Here is a 22,935-nt window from a genome sequence, read left to right as displayed (position 1 = left end):
CAGTGGCCCACCTCTTCTCTTTGAACCTCCCTGAGCCCTTCTCAGGTCAAGTGTGCAAAAATGCCCGTGGACTCTCGGAGCCTGACTCTCCGCCTTGCACCTGCTCCAGCCACTAATGGGCATCAGCACTCCCAAATGGATGGTCTACGTGGTAATTAATGGCTGTTAGGATACAGCTCCGGAAGACCTCCTGAACAGACGCCAGCTTTTCCATTTACATAAAAGGCCAAGCAGAGACTGCTGGGAGCCAGTGCTTCCAAGGCTTCAGAAACGTCTGTATCCCAGGAATGTGGCGGGGGCGGGGGCGCCCTGGGTGTGGGCCTCAGCCCCGGAAGGTCTGACCCTTTACCTTGGATTTGAGCAGCAGGTCCTCTTTGGTCACCTCCCCTATCGAGTCAAGATGAGGACAAAGGTCCCTGGAGTCCCCCATGCTGGCCTGGGCTCACCTACAAGGAAACACAAGGGATCCTGGGTTAATGGCAGCCCCTGCTGGCTGGAAGCAGGAGAGGCTGGGGGGTTAAGTGCATACTTGCGTCTCGAGCCCCAGATCTGTCACATACTGACTGATGACCCGGTGAAGCTACTTAACTGCTCTGAGCCTCACCCTCTTCGCCTGATGATTGGGGAGGGAGATAACACCTTCCGGAAGGGTTGCTCAAAGGATTCACGGAGGAAATATCAGTGAAATGCCTGGCCCAGGGACAGCAAGTGCAGGGAGCTGATTAGAATTCAAGCGCTGGGTGTGATGATGAGAACTGTTGATAGCGAAGATGCAAGGGTGCTTCCTGCATTTGGAGAGCTGCCTGTTAGGGAATCTAAAACCGCAGTCTTTCTGTTGAAAGACACCAGCTCCCTGACCTGGAGACCACTCTACACCAGGGGGCAGCAGTGGGCAGGGTGGAGAGGCTAGGTCTGGAAACCAAGTAGAAAGGCAAAAACAGAAGGGGACGGTGCTCTTCTCTGAGCAAGCAAGCTCCCTCTTCTCAAGAGCTTCAAAAAGGCCAGGTGACCCAAAGGCCACTTATCTCACTTCCTGTGAGAAACTCCACTTAGAGAAGACTTTTGAAACTCCAAGATACTAGAGGAGGAAGTCAGAGCAGCAACTCCTCTAGAAAATGTTATTGGAGAATGAGAAAGTCGCAGAGAAGGGCGGGCAAACCGAGCTAGGAAGGGGTCTGAAAGATGTTTGCTGAAGTACCAACGGTGGTGTAACTGGGTGATAGATTTCATAAGAGCTGTGTGGTTGTTGCCTTTTTTTTTTTTTTTACAATTATAAAAACAAAACTCAGATGATATACTTTTTAAAGTACAAGGTATAGGAGCAAAATAGAAGGCTTCCCTGGAGGCTCAGACGGTAAAGTGTCTGCCTGCAATACAGAAGACCTGGGTTTGATCTCTGGCTAGGGAAGATCCCCTAGAAAAGGAAATGGCAACCCACTCCAGTATTCTTCCCTGAGAAATCCCCTGGACAGAGGAGCCTGGGAGGTTACAGTCCACTGGGTCACAAAGAGTCGGACACAACTGGGCAACTTCACTTCCCTTTCTGCTGACTCAGTGGTAGAGAATCTGCCTGCCAATGCAGAAGACAAGAGTTTCATCCCTGGGTCGGGAAGACCCCTGGAGGAAGAAATGGCAACCCACTCCAGTATTCTTGCCTGGGAAATCCCATGGACAGAGGGGCCTGGGAGGGTTAGAGTCCATGGGGTCACAAAAGACTCAGACATGACTCAGCAACTAAACAACAATAGCAATAAAGTAAAATAAACTGCTGATGATATTGTGGCAAACTTCCATCCTGACGCTCCTGTATAAATACGCATCCTGTATAATTCTTCTTTTTTTTTTTCTGGCCAAAACATTTAATTAACAAAAAAATATTACAATAGCAGAGAAAATAATAATAACAATAAAGAGAAATTAGAAGTGGGAATCAGGGTAGAAAGCAATGCGAAGGCTTTGGTTTCTAGGAGGCCAACACGCCAGCTGAGCTGGCCTTAGCCCCAGCACCTTCTGAGTTTTCCTTGGCTGCTGGCTTCTCGTCTTCCCCCATGAGACGAAGGTTGTGCTTTACCCGGAGTTCATTTAGCTCGTTTCTCTTTGCCTGAAGCTGTTATGCCAGTGTCTCAGTGGTCTTCTGTATCTGCTCCTTGTAGTTCTCCAAGGCAGGCAGCACCTCTTTGATGATCCGCTCCACCAGCACCCCTCCAACCACGCGGTAGCACTTGCGGGTTTCATCTGCCTCCTTCCAAGTATCAATCACTAGGCCGTGCTCATCCAACTCCATCTCCAGCTCAGCTGCTTTGGAGGCCAGGCCCTGCTGTTCCTGCCTAAGACATCTGAAGCCAGCCGTCACCTGCTCTGCGGACACCGCCCCCTTCCCCATACCACTCCTGCTGCTCTTGCCGGTGCGACCGCCGTTCTCCGCCATCTTCACCACCTGCTAGCTAATTCTTCTCTTTTTTAAATCAGAAGGGAAAAAAGCTATTCCAGTTTGAAAAGCACATGCTTCTTTCGAGGGAACTCCTTGGTGTGCTGGGCAGCTCCGTATCTTGACTGCGGTGGTGGTGACGTGGATCTGTATGCATTTGTATGTATTAGTTGCTCAGTTGTATCCGACTCTTTGCAACCCCACGGAATACACCCCTCCAGGCTCCTCTGTCCATGGGATTCCCCAGGCAAGAATACTGGAGTGGGTTGCCATTCCCCTCTCCAGGGGATCTTTCTGACCCACGCATCAAACCCAAGTCTCCTGCATTGCAGGCAGGTGCTTTGCCGTCTGAGCCACTAGGGAAAATGGGCTGGAACCAAACACACACACGCACACACACACAAACACAAATGAGTGCAGGTACAACTGGTGAAATCTGAATGAGTTCCCTGGGTGTACCGGTCTCTCTACTGGTCATGATGCTGTACTACGGACACACCAGAGATGCAGTACCACTGGGGGACCGTGGGGGAAGGGAACATGGGACCTCCTGGCACATTTTTTGGCAAATTACTCTGAATCTATAGTTATCTCAAAAGAAAATGTTTAAAAGTAAATAAGTAAATGCTGCTGTCACCCAATATTTTAGCAGAAATTATACCCAGGAACCTGGCTTTTGACTCTAACTCCAAACTATTACCGAGAAAAAGGGCCCCATCAATCAAAGATGCAGGAGAAGCCAACAGTGCTTTAATCAAGGGCAGAGGTTGTGCAACCACCAGAGGGAGGTGGACCCCCCAAGCACCCTCCTGCAAGCCCCTCCTCACCCCAAAAGATCTGCCAGCAGTGAATCGGCCCAGACTCCATGCCAGACAGGAGTGACTGGTGCTGATGAGGGGCCAGACTTAGTGTTTTCCATGCATTCTTCCCTTGAAAGCTTCCCCGGCCATCTCAGAGGCTGGGCTTTGCCCCGTTTTATAGATGACTAAACAGGACACCTTCTGGTCCCAGGTCTTGCAGACAGGAGCTCCAGGACTGAGGCCAAAACCCAAGTGGGTCAGACTCTTGGCCCACTCTTTGGAACTTACAGAAAATGCAAACACAGGCGGAAGGAGACAGAAGTGTGTACCCCACCCCCAAGCACTCATCACCTGGCTTCACAATTAATCCATGGCCAACCTTGCTTCATCTCAACCTGCCACTTCCTCCTCTGTGCAGCAAATCCCAGATATCACATCATTTCATCCACATACGTTTTTCTATGAGACTTGAAAAAGGAAAAAAAAAAAAAACCCACATAACCAAAATTCTATCATTTCACCTAAAAAGAAAAATCTATACTTCCTTCTTGATCCATGTGTAAGGGCGACACCTGAGTGGGAAAGGCTGAGGGCCTACCTCTGTGCCAAGCGACAGCCCCAGGAGGCAGTCACCCTCCGCATTCTTCGGTCCCGGCCAACAGTGGTGAGTTGCTGCGCTGGGCTGGGGTGAGCACAGGCTTCTGCTGGGGAACCTGGGAAGACAAGCCAGCACACTTCATGTAGTTCTGTTAACCTTAAAAATCACTCTCAAGGCTTCCCTGGGGGTCCAGTAGTTAAGAGTCAGCCTTGTGATGCAAGAGACACCAGTTTGATCTCTGGTCTGGGAAGATCCCCACATGCCTTGGCACAACTAAGTCCTTGATCCACAACTGCTGAGCCTGTGCTGAAGGGCCCAAGAGTGGCACCTACTGAAGCCTGCACACCTACAGCCTGTGCTCCGCAACAAGGGAAGCCCACACACTGCAATGGAGAGTAGCCCCTGCCAGTTGCAACTGGAGAAAGCGTGCTCGCAGCAACGAGCACAGCCCAGCACAGCCAACATCAAAATAAAATATATAAATAAATCTTGAAAAAGAAACACTCTCAACACCAAGCAGAAGCTATAAATAGCCCACAATTCCTCCTGCGGGGGTTGGGGGGGCAGCACGGGGAGTGAATTTTTGGACATTTGGGGTATCCACAGGCTAGACATACTCCCCAGTATGTCTCCAGGGACAATAAAAACACACCACTGCTGGGACAGCTGAAGAAGGCTTGGGTGGAGCTGGCAAACAGGGTCAGCCCTCCCCCCAGGGGGGTGTCAGACCCCTCACTAGCCACTGCTGGGCATTACCTTAGTGATCCCTGAGAGACGGTTCGGCAGCAGAGGGCCACGGGAGGCCGCTCCGACAACTGCTCCCCGCTGGACCGGAGGATCCACCCTTTCCACGAGGGCCACTGAGACCCTCAGATCATCCTTCCAGCCTTCCGAGAACTTTCCACTGCTCAGAACCCCTGACCCCCGGGTCGTGAGCAAGCCTAGGCTACCGACACAACAGGGTTCGTCTGCTCATCAACACTGCCCCCCTGCCTTGGTGGGCCACGTCTTCTAGGTGTGGGCAGTTCAAAGAGGGAGAGGCGGTTAGAAGCTACCATTTAAAACAGTCACGTGACAATGACGGGGCTCAAGGTTCTGAATTCCAAGCCTTCTCACTTGAAGTCAGACTTCTAGTTTTTTCGTTTCCACTGAGGTCAAGTGTGCTGGGTGGCTGCCAGCTTCACACTATTTTAAGCTGCAGTATGCGGGGTTTCCAGTGTCTTCGGTATGCACTCCATCTCTTGGGCTAGATGGTGAAGCCAGGTCATGAGTGGGAGACCCCATACCAGGAACACTGCCCCAAACAAGGGCGACAATTGACAGGCCCACTCCTGACTCACAGGTGCCATCAGACAACTCAGGTTCTTGCAACTTCAGTTAGAAGAAGAAGAAGGAAAAAAAAAGCCCTGTGGCAAACAAACTTGTGTACTGCCGCTGCCCCTGCTTTATGGATGAAGAAACAGAACCGGAGTTTAAGGAGCCAGGAACCTGGCCAAGATCAATCCTCGGCTAGTAAGCAGTGGGCAGGGACCTGACTGGTCTGTCCAGCGCACAGCCTTGCTCTAAGTCAGGGGTCAGCAAACTTTTTCTATAAAGGCCCAGGTAGGAAATATCTTAGGCTTTGCAGGCCATGCTGATCTTTATCATGTACATTAATTTTATTAAAACCAAACAGCCTTTTTCTATTTATAGGCTAGGCAGGAGAAGATGAAACGTTTTAATCCAGCACAGAAATTAATGAGGCAGAAACAAAGGAGTGAAGAGGAGATCCTTTTCTGGATGAGTCATGGGGTGAAGAGCTGCACTCTCAAGCCAGCCAGCTAGCAGCCTGGGGCGCTTCCTGGGTTGGGGCTTCCGGGACCTCTCAGGGGCTGATGCCCTTCTCTGAAATGGCCCCTAAGTGTCTTGTTCACGCTCTGTGGGCCTGGAGATCTCCAGGGAAGGAGGTTCTGCTCCCCAAGGTGCTCTCACGGGTCTGGGGGAGAAACAAGCACAGACCCAAGAGGGGAACCTCATGTACCGAGGATGCCAGACACAGGTTCCTCTTATTTTCGAAACTTTAAAGATGATACTTAAAAGTAACCTCTTAGGGTCTGTATTACTAAAACAACACAAATTCATCATAGAGTTTATAGAAGGGACTCTCCTGATGATCCAGTGGTTAAGAATATAACAGATTTAATTTAGATACAGCTTTTGGAGGTTTAGATTCTGTTTCCCATGTCACTAAATTTCTTTTCAACTTCATTGCTTGGCTTCCCCTGTGGCTCAGCTGGTAAAGAATCCGCCTGCAATGCGGGAGACCTGAGTTGGGAAGATCCCCTGGAGAAGGGAACGGCTACCCACTCCGGTATTCTGGCCTGGAGAATTCCATGGATTGCAAAGAGCTAGACACGACTGAGTGTGCTTATGTGTTTCCCACATCATTTAATTTTTTTTCAACAACCTCATTTCTAGTGGATGGATAATATTACACCACATATAATCTAAGCTCTACGATACCTTACTTAATCATTCCCCTACTGGTAGACACAGGATATTTGTGTGAGTGTGTGTGTGTGTGTGGCAGTGAGGATTATTTTAGAATATAAGTCTTTGACTACATCTTTGATCAAAAGAAAAATTACGGGGTCAAAATATTTGTTTTGAAAGTACTAGATACATACCGACAAATTCTCCTCCAGAAACATTATATAAATTTACTGGCCTCCCAACAGTGTCTGAGCAACATAGAAAGTTTAAGGCTTACTAATATTTTTTTTAAGTTAATGTTTAAAAATCAGTTTATAGAAACAGACTCACAGATATAGAAAACAAACTACGGTTACCAAAGGGAAGGCGGGGAGGAATAAATTAGGAGGTTGGGATAAGTATATACACACACTACTATATATAAAGAGATAACCAACAAGGACCTACTCTATAACACAAGGAATTATACTCAGTAGTTTGTAATAATCTATAGGGGAAAAGACTCTGAATAAACCATAAGTTCACATATGTATGTGTAACTGAAGCACTGTGCCGTATACCTTAAACTAACGTGACACTGTAAATCAACCAGACTTCAATTTAAGAAAACCAGTTTATATACGGGGAAATGTCGAGTGGTAATATCAAACACTAGATGCTCGGCATTCTATGCAGGACCTGGAACATCTGAAGTGCCACGTCTGCAAGGATCACACTTTGATGACCCCAGCTGTCTAAAAGCTGTCATTTTGCTTTATCTTGGTCCCCAGTCAACGCTGACCAGGCACCTTCCTGGGTGATGGGGAACAAGCCAGGCACGGGTGCTGCCCTCGCGGGACACAGAGTTCCCTGTTTCAACACCAGGGTGCCTGTGTGCAGCCACGAAGGATGTTATAATCACTAATGGGAGCCACTTTCCGTTCTTTCCGCAGTCAGCTGCTCCGCAGGCGTCACCCCTGGAGTTGACTACGATCACGGAGGGCAATGATGGGGACAGCTAGCCCTGCGTTCAGCTCCTCGATCTTGTCACTCACAAGCTGTGTGTCTTTAGCGAAAATCACCAATCCTCAGTTTCCTCATCCAGAAAAATGGGGACAAAGACAGCAGGTAGGTGGCAGGGTGACTGAGAGGACGAGGTGGGACAACACATAGCAAGGATTTAGCGTAATGACTTCTGATCATAGGGACTTGCTCAGAGTTTGTATTTATCTGCACAGCAAGCACCTCCCCACTAGTCCAGTGGCTAAGACGCCAAGCTTCCAACGCAGGGGACCCAGGTTCATCCCTGGTCAGGGAACTAGATCCCACATGCTGCAATAAAGATCCTGTGTGTGGCAACTAAGACCCAGCATAGCCAAATAAATAAATTTTTTAAAAAAGAGGAAGAACGTTCAAAAAATGCTTGGTACTATAAAGTTTGTTGTGGCACTCAGTCGCTCAGTCGTGTCCGACTCTTTGCGACCCCATGGACTGTAGCCCACCAGGCTCCTCTGTCCATGGAATTCTCCAGGCAAGAATACTGGAGTGGGTTGCCATTTCCTCCTCCAGGGGATCTTCCCAATCCAGGGATCAAACCCAGGTCTCCTGCAATGGCAGGTAAATTTTTTACTGCAGTGCTGCCTGGGAAGCCTGTAAAGTATGTTACTGGCTGTGTTTTTGGTTTTGTTTTAAATTATGTATTTATTTATTTTAAATAAAAGGTAATTAAGTCATATTAATGCAGGCAGAAACCAATACAACATTGTAAAGCAATTATCCTCCAATTAAAAATAAGTAAACTATCCCCCCAAAAGTAGTTAAGTTCAGTGAGGTCTTTAGGGTGGACCTTAATCCAACGTGAGTGGTGTCCTTATAAGAGGAGGAGATTTGGATATACACCAAGAGGCTCCAAGAGAAAGAACCATGTGAGGACACAGCAAGAAAGTCGCCATCTGTATGTCAAGGGGAAGCCTTAGAAGAAATCAAACCCGCTGACCTCTTTCTTGGACCCCCAGCCTACAGAACTGCGAGAAAATAAAGTTCTGTTGTGTAAGTCATTCAGCCTGCGGTACTTTGCTATGGCAGCCCTGGGAAACGGACACAGTGTTAGATCAACATTAAAGTTTCTGAAGATGGGGACTTCCCTGGTCGTCCAGTGGTTGAGAGTCTGCCTTCCAATGCAGGGCATGTGGGTTCGATCCCTGGTCAGGGAACTTGGATCCCACATGTCTCTGGGCAACTAACCTGAGCTCTGCAACTAAGCCCTGATGTAGTAAAAAAAAAAAAAAAAAAAAGTTTCTCAAGATGAAAACCATTTTCTGGTTATGTATCCTTCTCCTTAGATAATTCCTCCTAAATACTGAAGGGCAAAGGGTCATGATATCTGCAACTTACTCTTAAATGGATTGGCCAGAATAATTCTGATGATGATGAATATATAAATACAGAGAGAGTAAATGGGGCAAAAATGTTAGCAATTGGTAGATATAGGTGATGGGTAAATGGCATTTTATTTTATGACTCTTTTTACTTGTCTGGGTTTGATTTTTTTCAAAATAGAAACTTTTTTTTTTTTTTTCTGTTTCAAATTCTTTATTACACATCATGGTTGCACAGGTTGAGGCTGGTTAAATACCACTGGCTTTCCATTTTTCTTTGAAGATTTTCCAGATCACTACATGCAAGTGACCAGGAAAATATTTGGCATTTTAAAATTTTGAAACACTGAACAGGCGCTTACATGATCAAAACAGAAACTTTTTAAAGATTCCTTTTATCTCACTTAACGATAGGAGCAGAGAAGGGTCTCTTGGAAAAGGTAACCTTAACTCATGTCAACGGATGTGAGCTTGAGCAAGCTCTGGGAGTTGGTGATGGACAGGGAAGCCTGGCGTGCTGCAGTCCATGGGGTCGCAAAGAGTCGGACACGCCCGAGCAACTGAGCGACAGTTCAACAACAGGAGCTCCAGGACCGAGTGCCTACTCTGGGCCAGGCACGCTGGCAGCGCTTCACTACACACTCTCGGGTGAGGACCGCTGCCTCTTATTTTATGGAGGAAGAACGGAGGCTCTGAGATGGGAAGCCACTTGCCGAAGACCACAGAGCAAGGGAGTGGGACAGCGGGAAGTGAGCCAGGTGGGGGGTGGCCTTCCCATCCTTCCCTCTGTGCAAAATAAACGGAAAGGACGCAGCAGGTGTTTAATGAAGATTGAAAAGGAAAGAAAGCTCCACTGCACGGAGGCCTGGACTGGGGCACGGGCCCTCTGGAGAGCAGCATATCCACGGCGCTGTGAAGAGTCACCGCTGCATAGCTGGTGTTCGAGACGCCCGCCAAGCGGCTGCGCCTCCGCGACAGACACCGGGGCACCTCTCCCTCCTGACCCACCAGACCCACCTCCTCTCGGCGACGAGAAAGCAGGAGGAGAGGAGGCAGGCTGGCAGGTCTGGCAGGGAGCCTGGCCACTGCAGGCCCCGGATGAGATGTCTAAGAGGCTTCCTCATCCTGAACAAGGGCGGGCGAATTCCCCCGACCAGGGCCTTCATGGAGTGATGGGGAAAGTCACCCCCACTTTAGCCCCGCACAGGGGCACAGGCAGTGAGGCAGCGCATCTGGGCCTGGCACCACCGCTGAGACCAGGCCTCAGGGGCCCATTACTCATCAACTTCCTGGAGGTTCTGGCTACATCCTTCTGCCAGCTCAGAGCCCAGCTCCTCAGGATTTAAAGGCGATGCTGCCAACTCCAGCACCAACACAAGGACACCCCCCTGCCCTGATCCTCACCGCACTGGCCACCCCACACAGTGCCCACACCTTTCCACGCTCCCTTCTACCCCACAAAACATGTCCCCTTTTCCTCCCCCTCCTGCCTGCTCCCCACTCTACTTCCAAGCCACCCCCTTGCCCCCCAATTCCTCTCTTTAACCAGACTTAATACGCCAAGTCCACTGTCCTTCCACCTCTCAAGGCAGGACCCTCACCCCTTCTTTCTTGCCAAGTTCTGCTTGCCCCCATTCAGGATGGCCCTGTGAACTGGAAACGGATACTAACAGACTCCATGAAATCCTCACAATCACCCTGGAGGTCAGGCAACATTGAGAGCAAAATCCATCTCCGCCTCCATCACTAAAAGAGGGAAGGCTGAGGCTCAGAGAGGGGAAGCAACTGGCTGGGGGTCACAGAGCTACAGAGCTGCTGAGCCAGGATTCAAACCCAGGAAGTCAGTGCTCTGAATTTGTCAGCTACCAGCTGCCAAACAGCTTGGAGTGAGGATGATGACCTTCACCTCCTCGGACCCAAATGCCCAACCCCAAGGGTGGCTTCCCTTGACCTTCCTCACAAGCACCTCTTCTGAGTCATTCTCCACACAGCACTTTTTTCTGCTCAATTTCAGTTCCTTAAGTTTAGGTTAACATCCTTGCACGGCCTGAAGCTCGGTACTGCACTCTGTCCAAGGGGCCGTAAGAGCCCGTTAATTGGGGTTATGGCTGCTCCATGCTGACAGTCCCTGGGGGCTGACAGGCTAAAGGCAGTGACTGGCCCAGGTCTCTGAGAAGCTGCAAACCCTGGAGTAAGTAAAAGCAGAAACTCAGACCAGGACCCCTAAAACCACGAAGCAGGAGAGGATTAGAGAGGTTCATGCTGAAGTCACACAACCAGCGGATGGTAGAGCAGGGGCTCTGGTGGGGAAAGGCTCCTGCCCAGGCTCACACAGCAAGCTGGCAGAACTGGTCCTTGAACCCAGGGCCAACAATTCAGTCCATTGCTTTGTCATGTCACTGACCAAACCACAAACCAGAACACCAATTTAAATCTGCAAGTCAATTCTCTCTCTCGATCCTGATTCCCTCCCCTTGCTCTACTTTTTTTTTTTTTCCATAGCATCACCTTCTAACATCTTTACATAGTTATCAGGCTATCTGAACATAAAGTCCATGAGTTCAGGGGGTCTTTGGTCTCTTTTGCTCCCTGATGTATTTCAAGCACCCAAAGCAGTGCCTGTTCTGTATACTGAAAGCTCAGTAAATATTTGCTGAATAAGTAAGTTTGCCCCACAAACACTCAATGAATACTTACTATGGCCAGGCTGTGAGCTGCAGTCATTTTGCTGGATTCCCAAATCGACCTAGACATTAATGCTCACTGAGACAAGCCCACATTTCACCTGGTTCCAGGAGCCAGTGCACGAACCCAAACTCAAGCCAAACCTGGACACTCTTCAAGAACCAAACCTTCAAACCGAACTAAAAACATGGCATTTCTCTGAACTGAAGAGAACTCAGATTTCCCACAGGCTCCCTCCGAGAAGCAGTTTCAAGTGACCCCCTAAAAGGCCCACCAAAGTTCAGAGGATCTGCAGCCCCTCAGCCCAGCCACAGGCTGCCAGACTCACCCCTGCCACTTCTGGAGCATCACTTCTGCTAAACTCAACTCAGTCAGACCGAGGTTATCAGTGGGCACGCTGGTCTTGCCCAGCAAGGACAGTACATCTGTACCAGATGGTCCTCCCTGGGCTATCAGCAGAAATGTCCTTGGCCTTGCAGCCCTCTTCTTAGCGCTGTCCAGTACCCACTGGTGGGAGGGCTCCTGGGAGGGCAAAATTGGAGCCAACTCTGAGAGCGTGAGAGCTGCAGGCGTCCACTCCCTGGGTTCCTGTGGCAGTTCCCAAGGAGCCTCTCCTTCAGCCATCACAGACAAGGGGCCCAGTGACTCCCATGTGCATCTGGGTTTGGTTGAACCAGACTGCAGAGGGCTAGACCTGGACACTTTTAAACTATGGCTTTTCATCAAAGCCACAAGGTGTTCCAACAAGTCCCGAGTCTACTATCTGTCTCAGTACACAGAAGATGATGGCAACCTCAGAGGAGACTGTTCCAGAGAACAGTAAGGCATTCCAGAAATGCTGCCCTACTTCTGAATGGTCTTCCCGAGGAGGGAACCTACAGAAAACCAACTCTTACTGTGCCAGGTACTGTGCGCAAGGTGCAGCGAGGGAGGCCTGTAACTGATTTCTACTCCCCCTTCCAGCTGTGTTCCCTGAGGTACATACTGCCTCTCTGAGCTCTGGTGTCTTCCTTGGCAAAATGAGAAACAATAATTGAATCTACTTCCTAGGATTGTTGGATGAGTTTAATGAAATAATGCTGAGTCCAGTGCCTGTCACGTTAAGCGCTTAATAACAGGTAGGTCTTGCTAAGGAAAGGACAGACAGCATATTGAAAAAAGGAAAACTAATAAGGGCTTCCTAGATGTCCCGTAAGCCATTATTTATGCATTTAGTTATATCCTAAGCGTCGGTTGATTCCTGTTTTTCAAATAAACTTAATCCTCAGAGCATCCTCGGGTACAAGGGGCGGAGGCCAGAGCGACAGTCCTCGTGACAAAGGACGAAAACAAGGCCCCCGAAGGTCCCGGGAAGCGGCCAGCAAGCACCCTCTGCCCTCAAACCCTCCCGAGTGGGTTCAAAACACCAGACACGACTCTCCTCCGGGAGAAGTGGCTGGAAGCGATCGTTAGCGGGGGAGTCGGGGCTGGGGCTTTAACTCATCAAGGCTAAGAAGTGGTCATCTTTTGTCCCTACAGGAGAAAAAAGTGCACGTCAGGGCCCAGACCCGGAGGAAAGAAGTCAACGGTCCGAGAAGCCACAAGCGTGCTTTCAACGCTGGGGCAGGCCCAGGCAGAAATGAAAGAGACGGCGCCCCCTCTTCCGGAGCCTAGGGGCTCGAAGTGGGGCGCCCGGGGCCCGAGAAGATACCCTGGGCGCCGGCCGGAGGAGGGGTCAGGGCGGTGGCGGCCGAGGGAGGTCCCGGGCTCTGCTCACCTGGCCGCGGCGTTCTGCGCACCAGGCAGGGCCAGGTCCCCGCCGGCCCGGAGCCGGACTGGGGTCGCCCCTGCTCGGAGAGACCCGGCCCCCTGAAGCAGCCGGCGGCGGCCCGGAACTCACCTGCAGTCGCAACCGCGCCGCCACCGCCGCCTGTCAGTCAAGCGCGCCCTCCGAGCCGCGGGCGCAGGGTCTTGAGGCCCGGCCAGCCGCGCCCCGCCTCCTCCCCCCTTGGCTGCCCAATCGGGAGAGGCCGACGCCACGGACGGGGGCGTGGTCAGATGGGCGTGTGGGCCTGGGGCGGGGCCGGAGCTGGGGGCGGGGCCGGGCGGGGCCGGCGCTCTGACCTCACAGCCGCGCGCCGGAAGTAGCCCAGTTCTCGGCGCAGAGGCTTGGCGGCTGTGGACCGCTGTGCTCGTGCGACTATGCCGGTCACCGGGAAGACTTTCCGCCGGCGCCGCGCCGACTCGGAGTCGGAGGAAGACGAGCAGGACTCAGAGGAGGTTCGGTACGTTTGGGGCGGGATCCCACGAGTCAGGAAGAGAGAGGCAACCTAAGGGGACTCACGACCAGCCGGGTACCTCGTTGACACCATTGCTGTGAGCGGTGTCGTTACCCCTCTGCGAACGAAGAAAACGAGGCTCCTAGGGATGAGACCGCACCCCCCCGCAAGGTCTCATGGTTGGGAGGGGTGCCCCTGGGATGCAAAGTGGATCTGACTCCTGGTGGGTCGAGACACAGTCACTCTTTGGACCACTGCTGGCGGCTAGACGGCCAGTCATTGGTATCCGTCGAAGCTGCCTTTTGACTCTTTGAGTTCCGTGAAGGGTATCTCAGCCTGTGCGTTGCCTTTTTTTTTTTTTTTCCTCTTTTAAGATTAAAACTGGAAGAGACCCGAGAGGTGCAGAACTTGAGGAAGAGGCCCAACGGGGTGAGGTGGGTACCGCTTGGTAGTCGAGGATCCAGAGCACGAGGGGATGACACAGCCACCACCTCCCCCGACTCCTCCCGGGTCGTTGTCACAAATACATTCTCAGACATAGAGAGCTCCTTTTCTTGACACACTTTACACTTTGTACTGCCTGGAGAGGGATTCAAGCGTTGTTGTTGTTTGCAAATGTTCAGCCAGGACATTACCTGAGCATTGTGGTCCTGAAGTTTGCTCCAGAGCTACCATGGGCTTCCCTGATAGCTCAGTTGGTAAAGAATCCGCCTGCAATGCAGGAGACCCCGGTTAGATTCTTGGGTCTGGAAGATCCGCTGGAGAAGGGATAGGCTACCCACTCCAGTATTCTTGGGCTTCCCTCGTGGCTCAGCTGGTTAAGAATCCGCTTGCAATACGGGCAACTTGGGTTTGATTCCTGGGTTGGGGAGATTCCCCTGGAGAAGGGAAAGGCTACCCACTCCAGTATTCTGGCCTGCAGAATTACATGGACTGTGTATTCCATGGGGTCGCAAAGACTGGGACACAACTGAGCAAGTTTCACTTCTTCCAGAGTTACAGGTCATTCATTGCTTGTGTTTTTTGGTTTGTTTTTTTTTTTAATTCCAATACTTTGGCCACCTGATATGAAGAACCGACTCACTGGAAAAGACCCTGATACAGGGAAAGATTGAAGGCGGGAGGGGAAGGGGACGACAGAGGATGAGATGGTTGGATGGCATCACCGACACGACAGACATGAGTTTGAGTAGGCTCTGGGAGTTGGTGATGGACAGGGAAGCCTGGTGTGCTGCAGTCCATGGGTTCGCAAAGAGTTGGACACGACTGAGCGGCTGACCTGAGCTGATGACTGCAGTGGGTCTTCCTTTCTATGCAGGGGCTTTCTCTAGTTGCGGTGCTTGGGCTTCTCGTTGTAGCGGCTTTTCTTGTTTCAAAAGACGGGCTCTAGGGTGCCTGGACTTCAGCACTTGCAGCATGTGGGCTCCGTAGTTGGGACTCAAGCTTAGTTGCCCCTCAGCTTGCGGAATCTTCGCCCACCAGGGATCAACCCCGTGTCCCCTGCATTGGCAGGTGGATCCTTAACTACTGGACCCCCAGGGAAGTCCAGACTGGTGTTTTTCTTACACTTAAATTAACTGTGAAATGCACGCTGTTAAGAGTTTGGGAAATTTTAGAAAGGTATAATCAAGAAAATAAATAGTACCTATAATTCTCCCATAAAGAGCTAACCAGTGTTGACATTTAATGTTTTTCCGTGCCTATTTTCTCTCTCTTTTGTAAAGACTGTGAGCAGCCTTATTTTTATTCTGCCCTTCAGTAGTCTCCTCTTATCCAGAGGGGCTATGTTCCAAGACCCCCAGTGGATGCCTGAAGCTTGAATAGTATCTAATCTTATGCCGACTATTTTTCCCCCCACTGATAGGTGGATCATGTATACAGTGTGGACCCTCAGGACAAAACGGTGGTTCACTTCCTCTGTTGGACTAGGCAAGAGGGCAGAGATTCATCACACTGTTCATAATAGCTGATAGCTAATTTAAAACTTACGAATTTTTTTATTTCTGGAATTTTCTATTTAATATTTTTGGACCATAGATAAAACTGACACTGTGAAAAGTGAAACCACAGCTAAGGGTGGGGGGAACTACTGTATTTTCAATTCATGATATTGTGGGTATTCATCCACATTGTAGGTAATCGTTCCCCCCAAAACCTTTTTAATAGCTGCATAATATTCCACCAGATATACATACCATAATTTAACTTACCCCTTCTATTTTGGGATCTGTAGGTCATTGTGCCAAATTTCACCACCAAATAGGGCTGCAGTAGTATTTTCCTACACTTGTCTTTAGCTTCATTTTCCGTGAAGGCTAAATCTTAGAAATGAGGTTTCTAAGCCAAGATGACTTTGTAGGAAAGTGTACCACTTAGGTGAACACTGCCCCCATCTCTAGCATCTAGAGCGTCTCTCTTGCTCTCTTATTTTTTCATAACATTTATTTATTTGGCTGCACCAGGTCTTAATTGTGGCACATGGGATCTTCGGTCTTCGTGGAAGCATGCAAACTCTTAGTTGCTGCATGTGGGATAATTCCCCGACCAGGGCCCCTGCATTGAGAGTGCAGAGTCTTAGCCACTGGACCACAGGGGAAGTCCCTAGGGTGTCTCTTGATCCCTGTTATTCTTGTAGGCGTTTCCATCTGACTTTGGTTTCCACTCCTCAAATCTTAACCCCACACTAATATTGCAGACTTCCTGAATGTTTCTTCAGACTTCCTAAATGTTTCTCCTTGTCTCTGAACTGTGCCATTTTTCTCTCTCTCTCTCCTCTGCTTTTTGGTTATTCTCAGTGCTGTTGCCCTGCTGGTGGGAGAGAAGGTACAAGAGGAGACCACTCTAGTGGTGAGTTGTGGGAGCCTCCCTGGGCAGTGGGAAGATGTGACTGCTCTTCAGTGGGTGATTGAGTTTTCTTTAAGAACAAAACATTCCACTGCAAATTACACAGATGCTGCTTCTCCGCTGTTTGCTTTCTGTAGGATGATCCCTTTCAGATGAAGACAGGCGGGATGGTGGACATGAAGAAACTAAAGGAAAGGGGCAAAGATAAGTACGTGCAAAACAGGCTCAGATACAAACTCACCTGCACCGCCTGCCTGGGTTTGTGTTCCTCCAGGGAGCTGGCACCTGCTGCAGCTTTTATACGGCTTGAAGTACCCTTTGTGCTCTGTAAAGAGTATGTTGTTTAAAAGCAAAAGAAACTCTTCCAAAGTTAACTTAGCGTGATGTAGGTAGGCATCTCTTGTAAAGATGTATTGTATATTGTCTTTCAGACCCATGTGGAAGTTATTTTTCTTTTTCAGGAAAAACATAAAAACACAATTACCAAAATAATACAAGCAATGCAAAAGTGAAAAATAAATATATCTACTCATTCCCCTTGAAGTTTCTCCAGAGGCCGTCAGTGTGCTTGCGTATATTCCTGGAGTTCCTTCTGTTTACATGTTAATATGTATCTTATTTTTTTCCAACTGCGGACAGATGTTGTACATTTCATTGCATACTTGTTTTATTCATGTAGCATCATATTCAGCCTCATTTATCTGTGACTCTAAGGCTCTCCTTCACTGTTCTCTTTTTTGTAGGATCAGCGAAGAGGAAGACCTCCATCTGGGGACATCATTTTCCGCAGAAACCAACCGAAGGGACGAGGATGCCGACATGTAGGTGTCAGTCTTTTCAGCAGTGAGCGATTGGGGGTGGGCTCCAGCCAGATAGTGTCTAAGACATTTAGTCACAGATGACATTTCTAATCTTATCCAAAAACAGCAAATATGATCCCTCTTGTGTCCCTGGTCCCCCTTACCCCACCACCTCAGGCTTGAGAACTTTGAAAACCTCAAGAATTCTTTAGGAACGTGGTTCTTAGAATTTTTAGATTCCTTGGCTTGTAATATTCCCATCCCATCCCCTAAAGAAAATTGCAGGGAGAAACACTGGACTTGCCCATTTTTCATTTTGCCACCAAGGCTATTAAATAAAAACTGCCATCAAAGAAACTTACACATGATGTGGTGGGACAGGATCCCATTATATAGATTGGTGCTTTAAATTGAAAACTTTTAGCTTGATTTAAAAACTGAAAAGTTATTTTATTTTTCTCACTTCTCCATGGAATGATAACAACTTCATCATCACCCATCATGGCTCTGGGCCAGGGTTGGAGCTGTCCTCCCTCTCCCTGAGGCCTGCGGATATCTCGTTTCAGGATGAAGTACATTGAGACAGAGCTGAAGAAGCGGAAAGGGATCGTGGAACACGAGGAACAGAAAGTCAAACCAAAGAATGCAGAGGATTGCCTTTATGAGCTGCCGGAAAACATCCGGGTTTCCTCAGCAAAGAAGACGGAGGAGATGCTGTCTAACCAGATGCTGAGCGGCATCCCCGAGGTGGACCTCGGCATTGAGTGAGTTTCAGACCCACGGTCGCGCCTCTCTGCCCCCCCTAGGCAGAAGGGCTAGCTCTCTGCTTTCCAGGTAACAGTTAAGGGGGCTGTTTCTTAACCTGTCTCCTTGGAAACCTACAGATACAAACTTACCCTCTCTGGCCTGCCGACATGGTTGCTGCCCAGAGTTTCTTTGGGTTGATCAGAGGAGTTAAAGACACAGGGGACTGTCACTACCAAAAACAAAAGTATTTGTTTTATAAAGTAGAGGGATATTTTCTTTCTGTTTTCTCTTTTATATTTATTTATTTATTTGGCTGCTTCGGGTCTTAGTTGCAGCATTCTGGATCTTTTCATTGTGACATGCTGGCTTCTCTCTAGTTGTGGCGTGCGGGCTTACCATGGCATGTGGAATCTTAGTTTCCCAACCAGGGATCAAACACACGTCCCCTGCACTGGAAGGTTGGATTCTTAACCACTGGACCTCCGGGGAAGCCCTGAAAGTGTTCTTGTTTAGCTTTTGTTCACAGCTTTTCCAGTAGGTGCTTGTAGCGCCTGCTCTCTTCACCAGGAGTGGTGATAAGGTTCACCTACCCCGTGATCCTCCTTTCATTCTAACTACAAAGCATCCGCTCTAAAAGGGGACTTTTGTGGAGGAAATACAGGGTCAGAATCTTCTTCAGGTGTGGTAGAAAGTTGGGAGACATCTGAGTTCTCACCTCCTTGCCGGCCTCACTGGCTTTGAGCCTTAGGGTGTTCACCAGTTCACCTGACCTCTGGCTCAGTTTCCTCTCGATCAGAAGAGAGTAAATCCTGCATCTCCCATGCTGTGAGAATGCCATGATACTCTGGCCGCAGGGGAGCTGGTGAACTGTAGAGAGCTGTGCCCTGAGAAAGAGGACATCCTTATGCAGCTGAGCGGGGAGCGGTGCTTCGAGCCCCTCCAGTCAGTTCCATATGCGGCCCCTAGTGGCAGAACTCTAACCGTGGAGTGGCCCCTCTCTCCCCACAGTGCGAAAATAAAAAACATCATTTCCACGGAGGACGCCAAGGCCCGTCTGCTGGCTGAGCAGCAGAACAAGAAGAAAGACAGCGAGACCTCCTTCGTGCCCACCAACATGGCTGTGAACTACGTGCAGCACAACCGATGTGAGCGCCGCGTCGCCAGGGAGGCGGCTCCACCCTGCACCACTGGGTTCAGGTCCCTGGGTCCCCCTGTTCTGTCTGACACACCCCCTGGTCTCTTTCGGTCCAGTTTACCATGAGGAGCTCAATGCTCCCATACGGAGAAACAAAGAGGAGCCCAAAGCCCGACCCTTGCGCGTGGGGGACACAGAGAAGCCGGAGCCTGAGCGTGAGTACAGCAGGGGCCTTGGGGCCGCTGGGGGCGGCCGTGGCCCAGGGTCGGTGGAGGCGGGGAGGGGCAGCGCTTGGGCTTTGGGGCCAAGGCATTTGGGTTCTAGTTCTTTCTCCAGACCATGGTTGTATGCCATCCCCTTTCCAAGCCTGTTTCCTCACCTTTAAAATGGGGTAATAAAATGTACCACTGGGGGTTGCTCTAAGGATTCAGTGGGCTATCAAATGTAACAGAGACTCAGAAAACTTGAATAAGCAAAAACAAAAGTTACTCATGATTTCACCACCCAAAGAAGGCCACAGTTAACATTTTTTATTTTTTAAATTTATTTTATTGAAGCATAGTTTCAGTGTTGCATTAATTTTCACTGTATAGCAAAGTGAGCCAGTTACACATACATATGTGTGTTCTTTTTCATGGTTTTTTCTGTTATGGTTTATTGCAGGATATTGAGTATAGTTCTCCGTGCTGTACAATAGATCTTTTTTTCCCCTGAACTATACAGTGGGTTCTTTTTATTTATTTTTCAGTTGTAATATAATTGCCTCCCACTGCTGTGTTAGTTTCTGGTACACACAACATTGTTACATCGTGTTAAACCTCAGTATTCTCGGGGGGCTGGTTCCAGGACCTGCTGCCGACACCAGAGTCTGTGGATGCTCAAGCTCAAGTTCCACAGTCAGCCCTCGGTGCCCACGGCTGCCAACCTACAGCGACTGCAAATGCAGCACTACACAGCCTGGGGTTGGTTGGTGAAGCCATGGATACCGAGGGCCAACTCTGTAACCTTCCCGACTTTTAAAAAAAACACACATATATTGTATACATACTTAATAGGATATCGCCACTCTTCAGTGTCCGTCCACTGCCTGTTTCTTTGTGACAGTAGATTACATTTCCCTTTCAGTGGGCACACCACGTTCTGCTGTGCAGGTAGACATCCTTTAGTCTAATTGCTTCCCCCTGGCGAGACACTCGGGCTGTTTCCCATGTTTCCCTATGTAATGATGATCGTCCTTGATTCTGTCATGTCCTTAATGCTGCCTTCTGAGAACTCGACAAAATGATCCTCTGGAAGCGTGATGCTGACGTGTTCTCCCGCCAGCCGCATCCAGCAGTGCCCTTCCCCACGTGCTCTTAGCACCAAGCAGTGTCATCTTTTTCATCGACAATGGGACAATTCTTAGGAAATGCTACGTTTGCTGAGACTTCTCTGGTTCTTCCTTCCTACTTTAGAAATTATTTCCTGTAACACTTTGGCCGAGTAGTCTTTGATTGCCAAAGAGTTTCTTGTTATTAATATCTGTTAAACAGAGATTTTAGATGCACCAGATTTGGGTTCAGCGCTTAGCTTCCTGTCACTTTCTGAGTGACCTTGAGCAAGTCAGCTAACCTCTCTGAGGAGAGATGGTAACATGCCCCTGCTGGGATTTCTGGGCAGGTGAAAGGAAGTCATGTCTAAAAGTACTTGTGCCATGCCTGACACTTAGTCACACTCTCAATGCAGTTAAGAGTTTGCTGAATTTGTTATTGTTCATTTGCTGAGTAACGTCCGACTCTTTGTGACTCTAATGGACTGAAGAATACCAGGCTTCCCTGTCCTTTGCTATCTCCTGGAGTTTGTTCAAACTCATGTCCATTCAGTCAATGATATTACCTAAAAATCTCATCCTCTGTCACCTTCTTCTCCTCCTGCCCTCTGTCTTTCCCAACATCAGGGTCTTTTCCAGTGAGTCAGCTCTTTACATCAGGTGGCCAAAGTATTGGAGCTTCAGCTTCAGCATCAATCCTTCCAATGAATATTCAGGATTGACTTCCTTTAGGATTGACTGGTTTGATCTCTTTGCAGTGCAAGGGACTCTGCTGTTCACCTGGTCTAACACTAAAGTCAGCATATTGCAGCTGGCACCTGACCCCACCATGCTTGTTGCTCAGTAACATGTACTTACTGAGGCCCTCCTATGTTCCTGTTGACTAGGGCAGGCATTGGGGTGCCTCTCGAGAGTGAGACACAGGTATGGTTGACCTAGCCTGTGCAAAGCTAAGCCTATCAGTGGCTTCTAGCATGGTAAACAGCTTTTCCTCTTTTCCTTCTCAGGGTCCCCTCCCAACCGCAAGCGTCCTGCTAATGAGAAGGCCACGGATGATTATCATTACGAGAAGTTCAAGAAGATGAACAGGCGGTACTGAGGGAGGCTAAATGGGGAGAGGTGCAGCGTGGGGCACAAATAACTGTTGTCCACTCCCTTTGTCCCCATGATAAAAGATTTCCTGGACAGCAGCCTGCTCATTGGCTAGCAGATGGCTCCCAAAACAGACTCTGTCAGTCCCACTGCTTACCTGTGGGATTTTCAGGCATTGAATTTGTAACCTTTTGAAACAATGTGTAGTTTTCCTATTTGGGGGCAAACTAGTCTTGTGAGCATTATTAAATCTTGTTTCTAAATATGTTGACTTTCTCTTGGTATTTGCCTTGGGTCAGGAGGAAACAGCTCTGTGTTTCAGGGTAAGATAATATCCTTTAGATTGGGCGTTTATTATAACACATGCAGTCATTGTCTCTTGTTTTCAAATATCTGGAGTGAGATTCAGAAACGCCTCCTTCACTTTTTACAGTGGATCCAGCTGAAAGTAAGGTCAAAGGAACACTAGTATTTTCCGACCTTTACAGTTATGTTTCTTTTTATTAAAAAAGGAAAATAATCTCTATCATTTTAAGCATCTAAATATTAAATATGAAATGGACCCCGCCTTATTTGTTCTGCGTCGTCTTGCACCAGCAGTGACTCAGATCATGTGTTCTGGGGTTGGGCAGCTCAGAAGCCGAGCTCAGCCCCTGAGAGGGTTCTCTCCTTTGGCATGGGCACCAGACTTGGAGCTGTCCGGTTTGGTGCCACTAGTGGTGTCGCTTTCTGTGAGGCAGGTACACAGGCTGTGATGAGAGAACAGGTTGGTTGGCTCCTGGGCTGATTTAAGTCAGGTATCGTGTGGTTAGTGACATTTGGCTTTGGAGTCGGATCTGAGTCCTGCTCTCAGCTTCTTTATTAAATCCTTGGACACATCCATTTGCCTTGCAGCCTGTTTTCTCATCTGTAAGAGATTTCCTTTTCTTCCCCTTCACTCAAATGCAAGGTCAGTGAAGGCAGGATTCACCTGCACCTCATTTTTTTTTTTTTTCTTTAATCCCCAGGATCTAGTCCATAGGAGATCCTCAAAATTATGAATGAATGAATGAGAGGAAGTAACTGTTACCTGGGAGAGACCTGACCAACACTACCTTATCCAGGTGAGGAAGGTCAACATCAACAGTCATAAATCATGTTAATCATATGTACCTATGATATGATGGTATAAAAATAGTATCTCTGTAAAGTATATTCCTCCCCCAAACCCATAACTCCAATCTAATCATAAGAAGACCATCAAATTCCAATAGTTGAGAATCCTACAAAAGATTAGGGCTTTCCTAGGTGGCTCAGTGGTAAAGAATCCCCCTTCCAAAACAGGAGACACGAGTTGGATCCCTGGCTGGGGGGAATCCAGGGAGACGGAAATGGCAACCCACTCCAGTGTTCTTGCCTGGGAAATCCCAT

At 48.9% G+C, this 22,935-nt stretch overlaps 2 protein-coding genes and 1 pseudogene across 2 annotated transcripts in view; 1 reads left to right on the top strand and 2 right to left on the bottom strand.

The window, feature by feature from the left end:
* Positions 1-13,195, bottom strand: part of USP20 (ubiquitin specific peptidase 20) — a 42,956-nt gene extending 29,761 nt beyond the window's left edge. Inside the window, exons 1-3 of the mRNA XM_052649510.1 lie at positions 13,097-13,195; positions 3,827-3,941; positions 350-446 (exon numbers count right to left, since the gene is read on the bottom strand). Coding sequence (XP_052505470.1) covers positions 350-430 — 81 coding nt within the window. The 5' untranslated portion in view covers positions 431-446; positions 3,827-3,941; positions 13,097-13,195. The remainder of the gene's footprint in view (positions 1-349; positions 447-3,826; positions 3,942-13,096) is intronic.
* On the bottom strand, positions 1,964-2,428 carry LOC128055381 (prefoldin subunit 2-like; annotated as a pseudogene).
* A 278-nt stretch (positions 13,196-13,473) lies between the features above and the next one.
* Positions 13,474-21,959, top strand: C11H9orf78 (chromosome 11 C9orf78 homolog). Its single transcript, XM_052648926.1, has 9 exons — positions 13,474-13,604; positions 13,973-14,032; positions 16,394-16,445; positions 16,580-16,650; positions 17,186-17,263; positions 17,809-18,006; positions 18,998-19,134; positions 19,241-19,339; positions 21,441-21,959. Exons 1-9 carry the CDS (start codon positions 13,522-13,524, stop codon positions 21,530-21,532), a joined length of 870 nt encoding a protein of 289 aa, XP_052504886.1. The 5' UTR covers positions 13,474-13,521; the 3' UTR covers positions 21,533-21,959.
* Positions 21,960-22,935: the final 976 nt, after the last annotated feature.

Source organism: Budorcas taxicolor, chromosome 11, assembly GCF_023091745.1.
Source record: "Budorcas taxicolor isolate Tak-1 chromosome 11, Takin1.1, whole genome shotgun sequence".
NCBI classification, from domain to species: domain Eukaryota; kingdom Metazoa; phylum Chordata; class Mammalia; order Artiodactyla; family Bovidae; genus Budorcas; species Budorcas taxicolor.
This window is presented reverse-complemented; position numbering and strand designations above follow the sequence as displayed.

What these genes read in the sequence shown, in the direction of transcription:
- C11H9orf78 (XM_052648926.1), top strand. Translation starts at nt 13,522, where the DNA reads ATGCCGGTCACCGGGAAGACTTTCCGCCGGCGCCGCGCCGACTCGGAG. An exon ending in AAGAGGCCCAACGGGGTGAG is followed by an intron (nt 14,033 to 16,393) that starts GTGGGTACCGCT and finishes GGTTATTCTCAG; the next exon opens with TGCTGTTGCCCTGCTGGTGG. An exon ending in GAGGTGGACCTCGGCATTGA is followed by an intron (nt 18,007 to 18,997) that starts GTGAGTTTCAGA and finishes CTCTCCCCACAG; the next exon opens with TGCGAAAATAAAAAACATCA.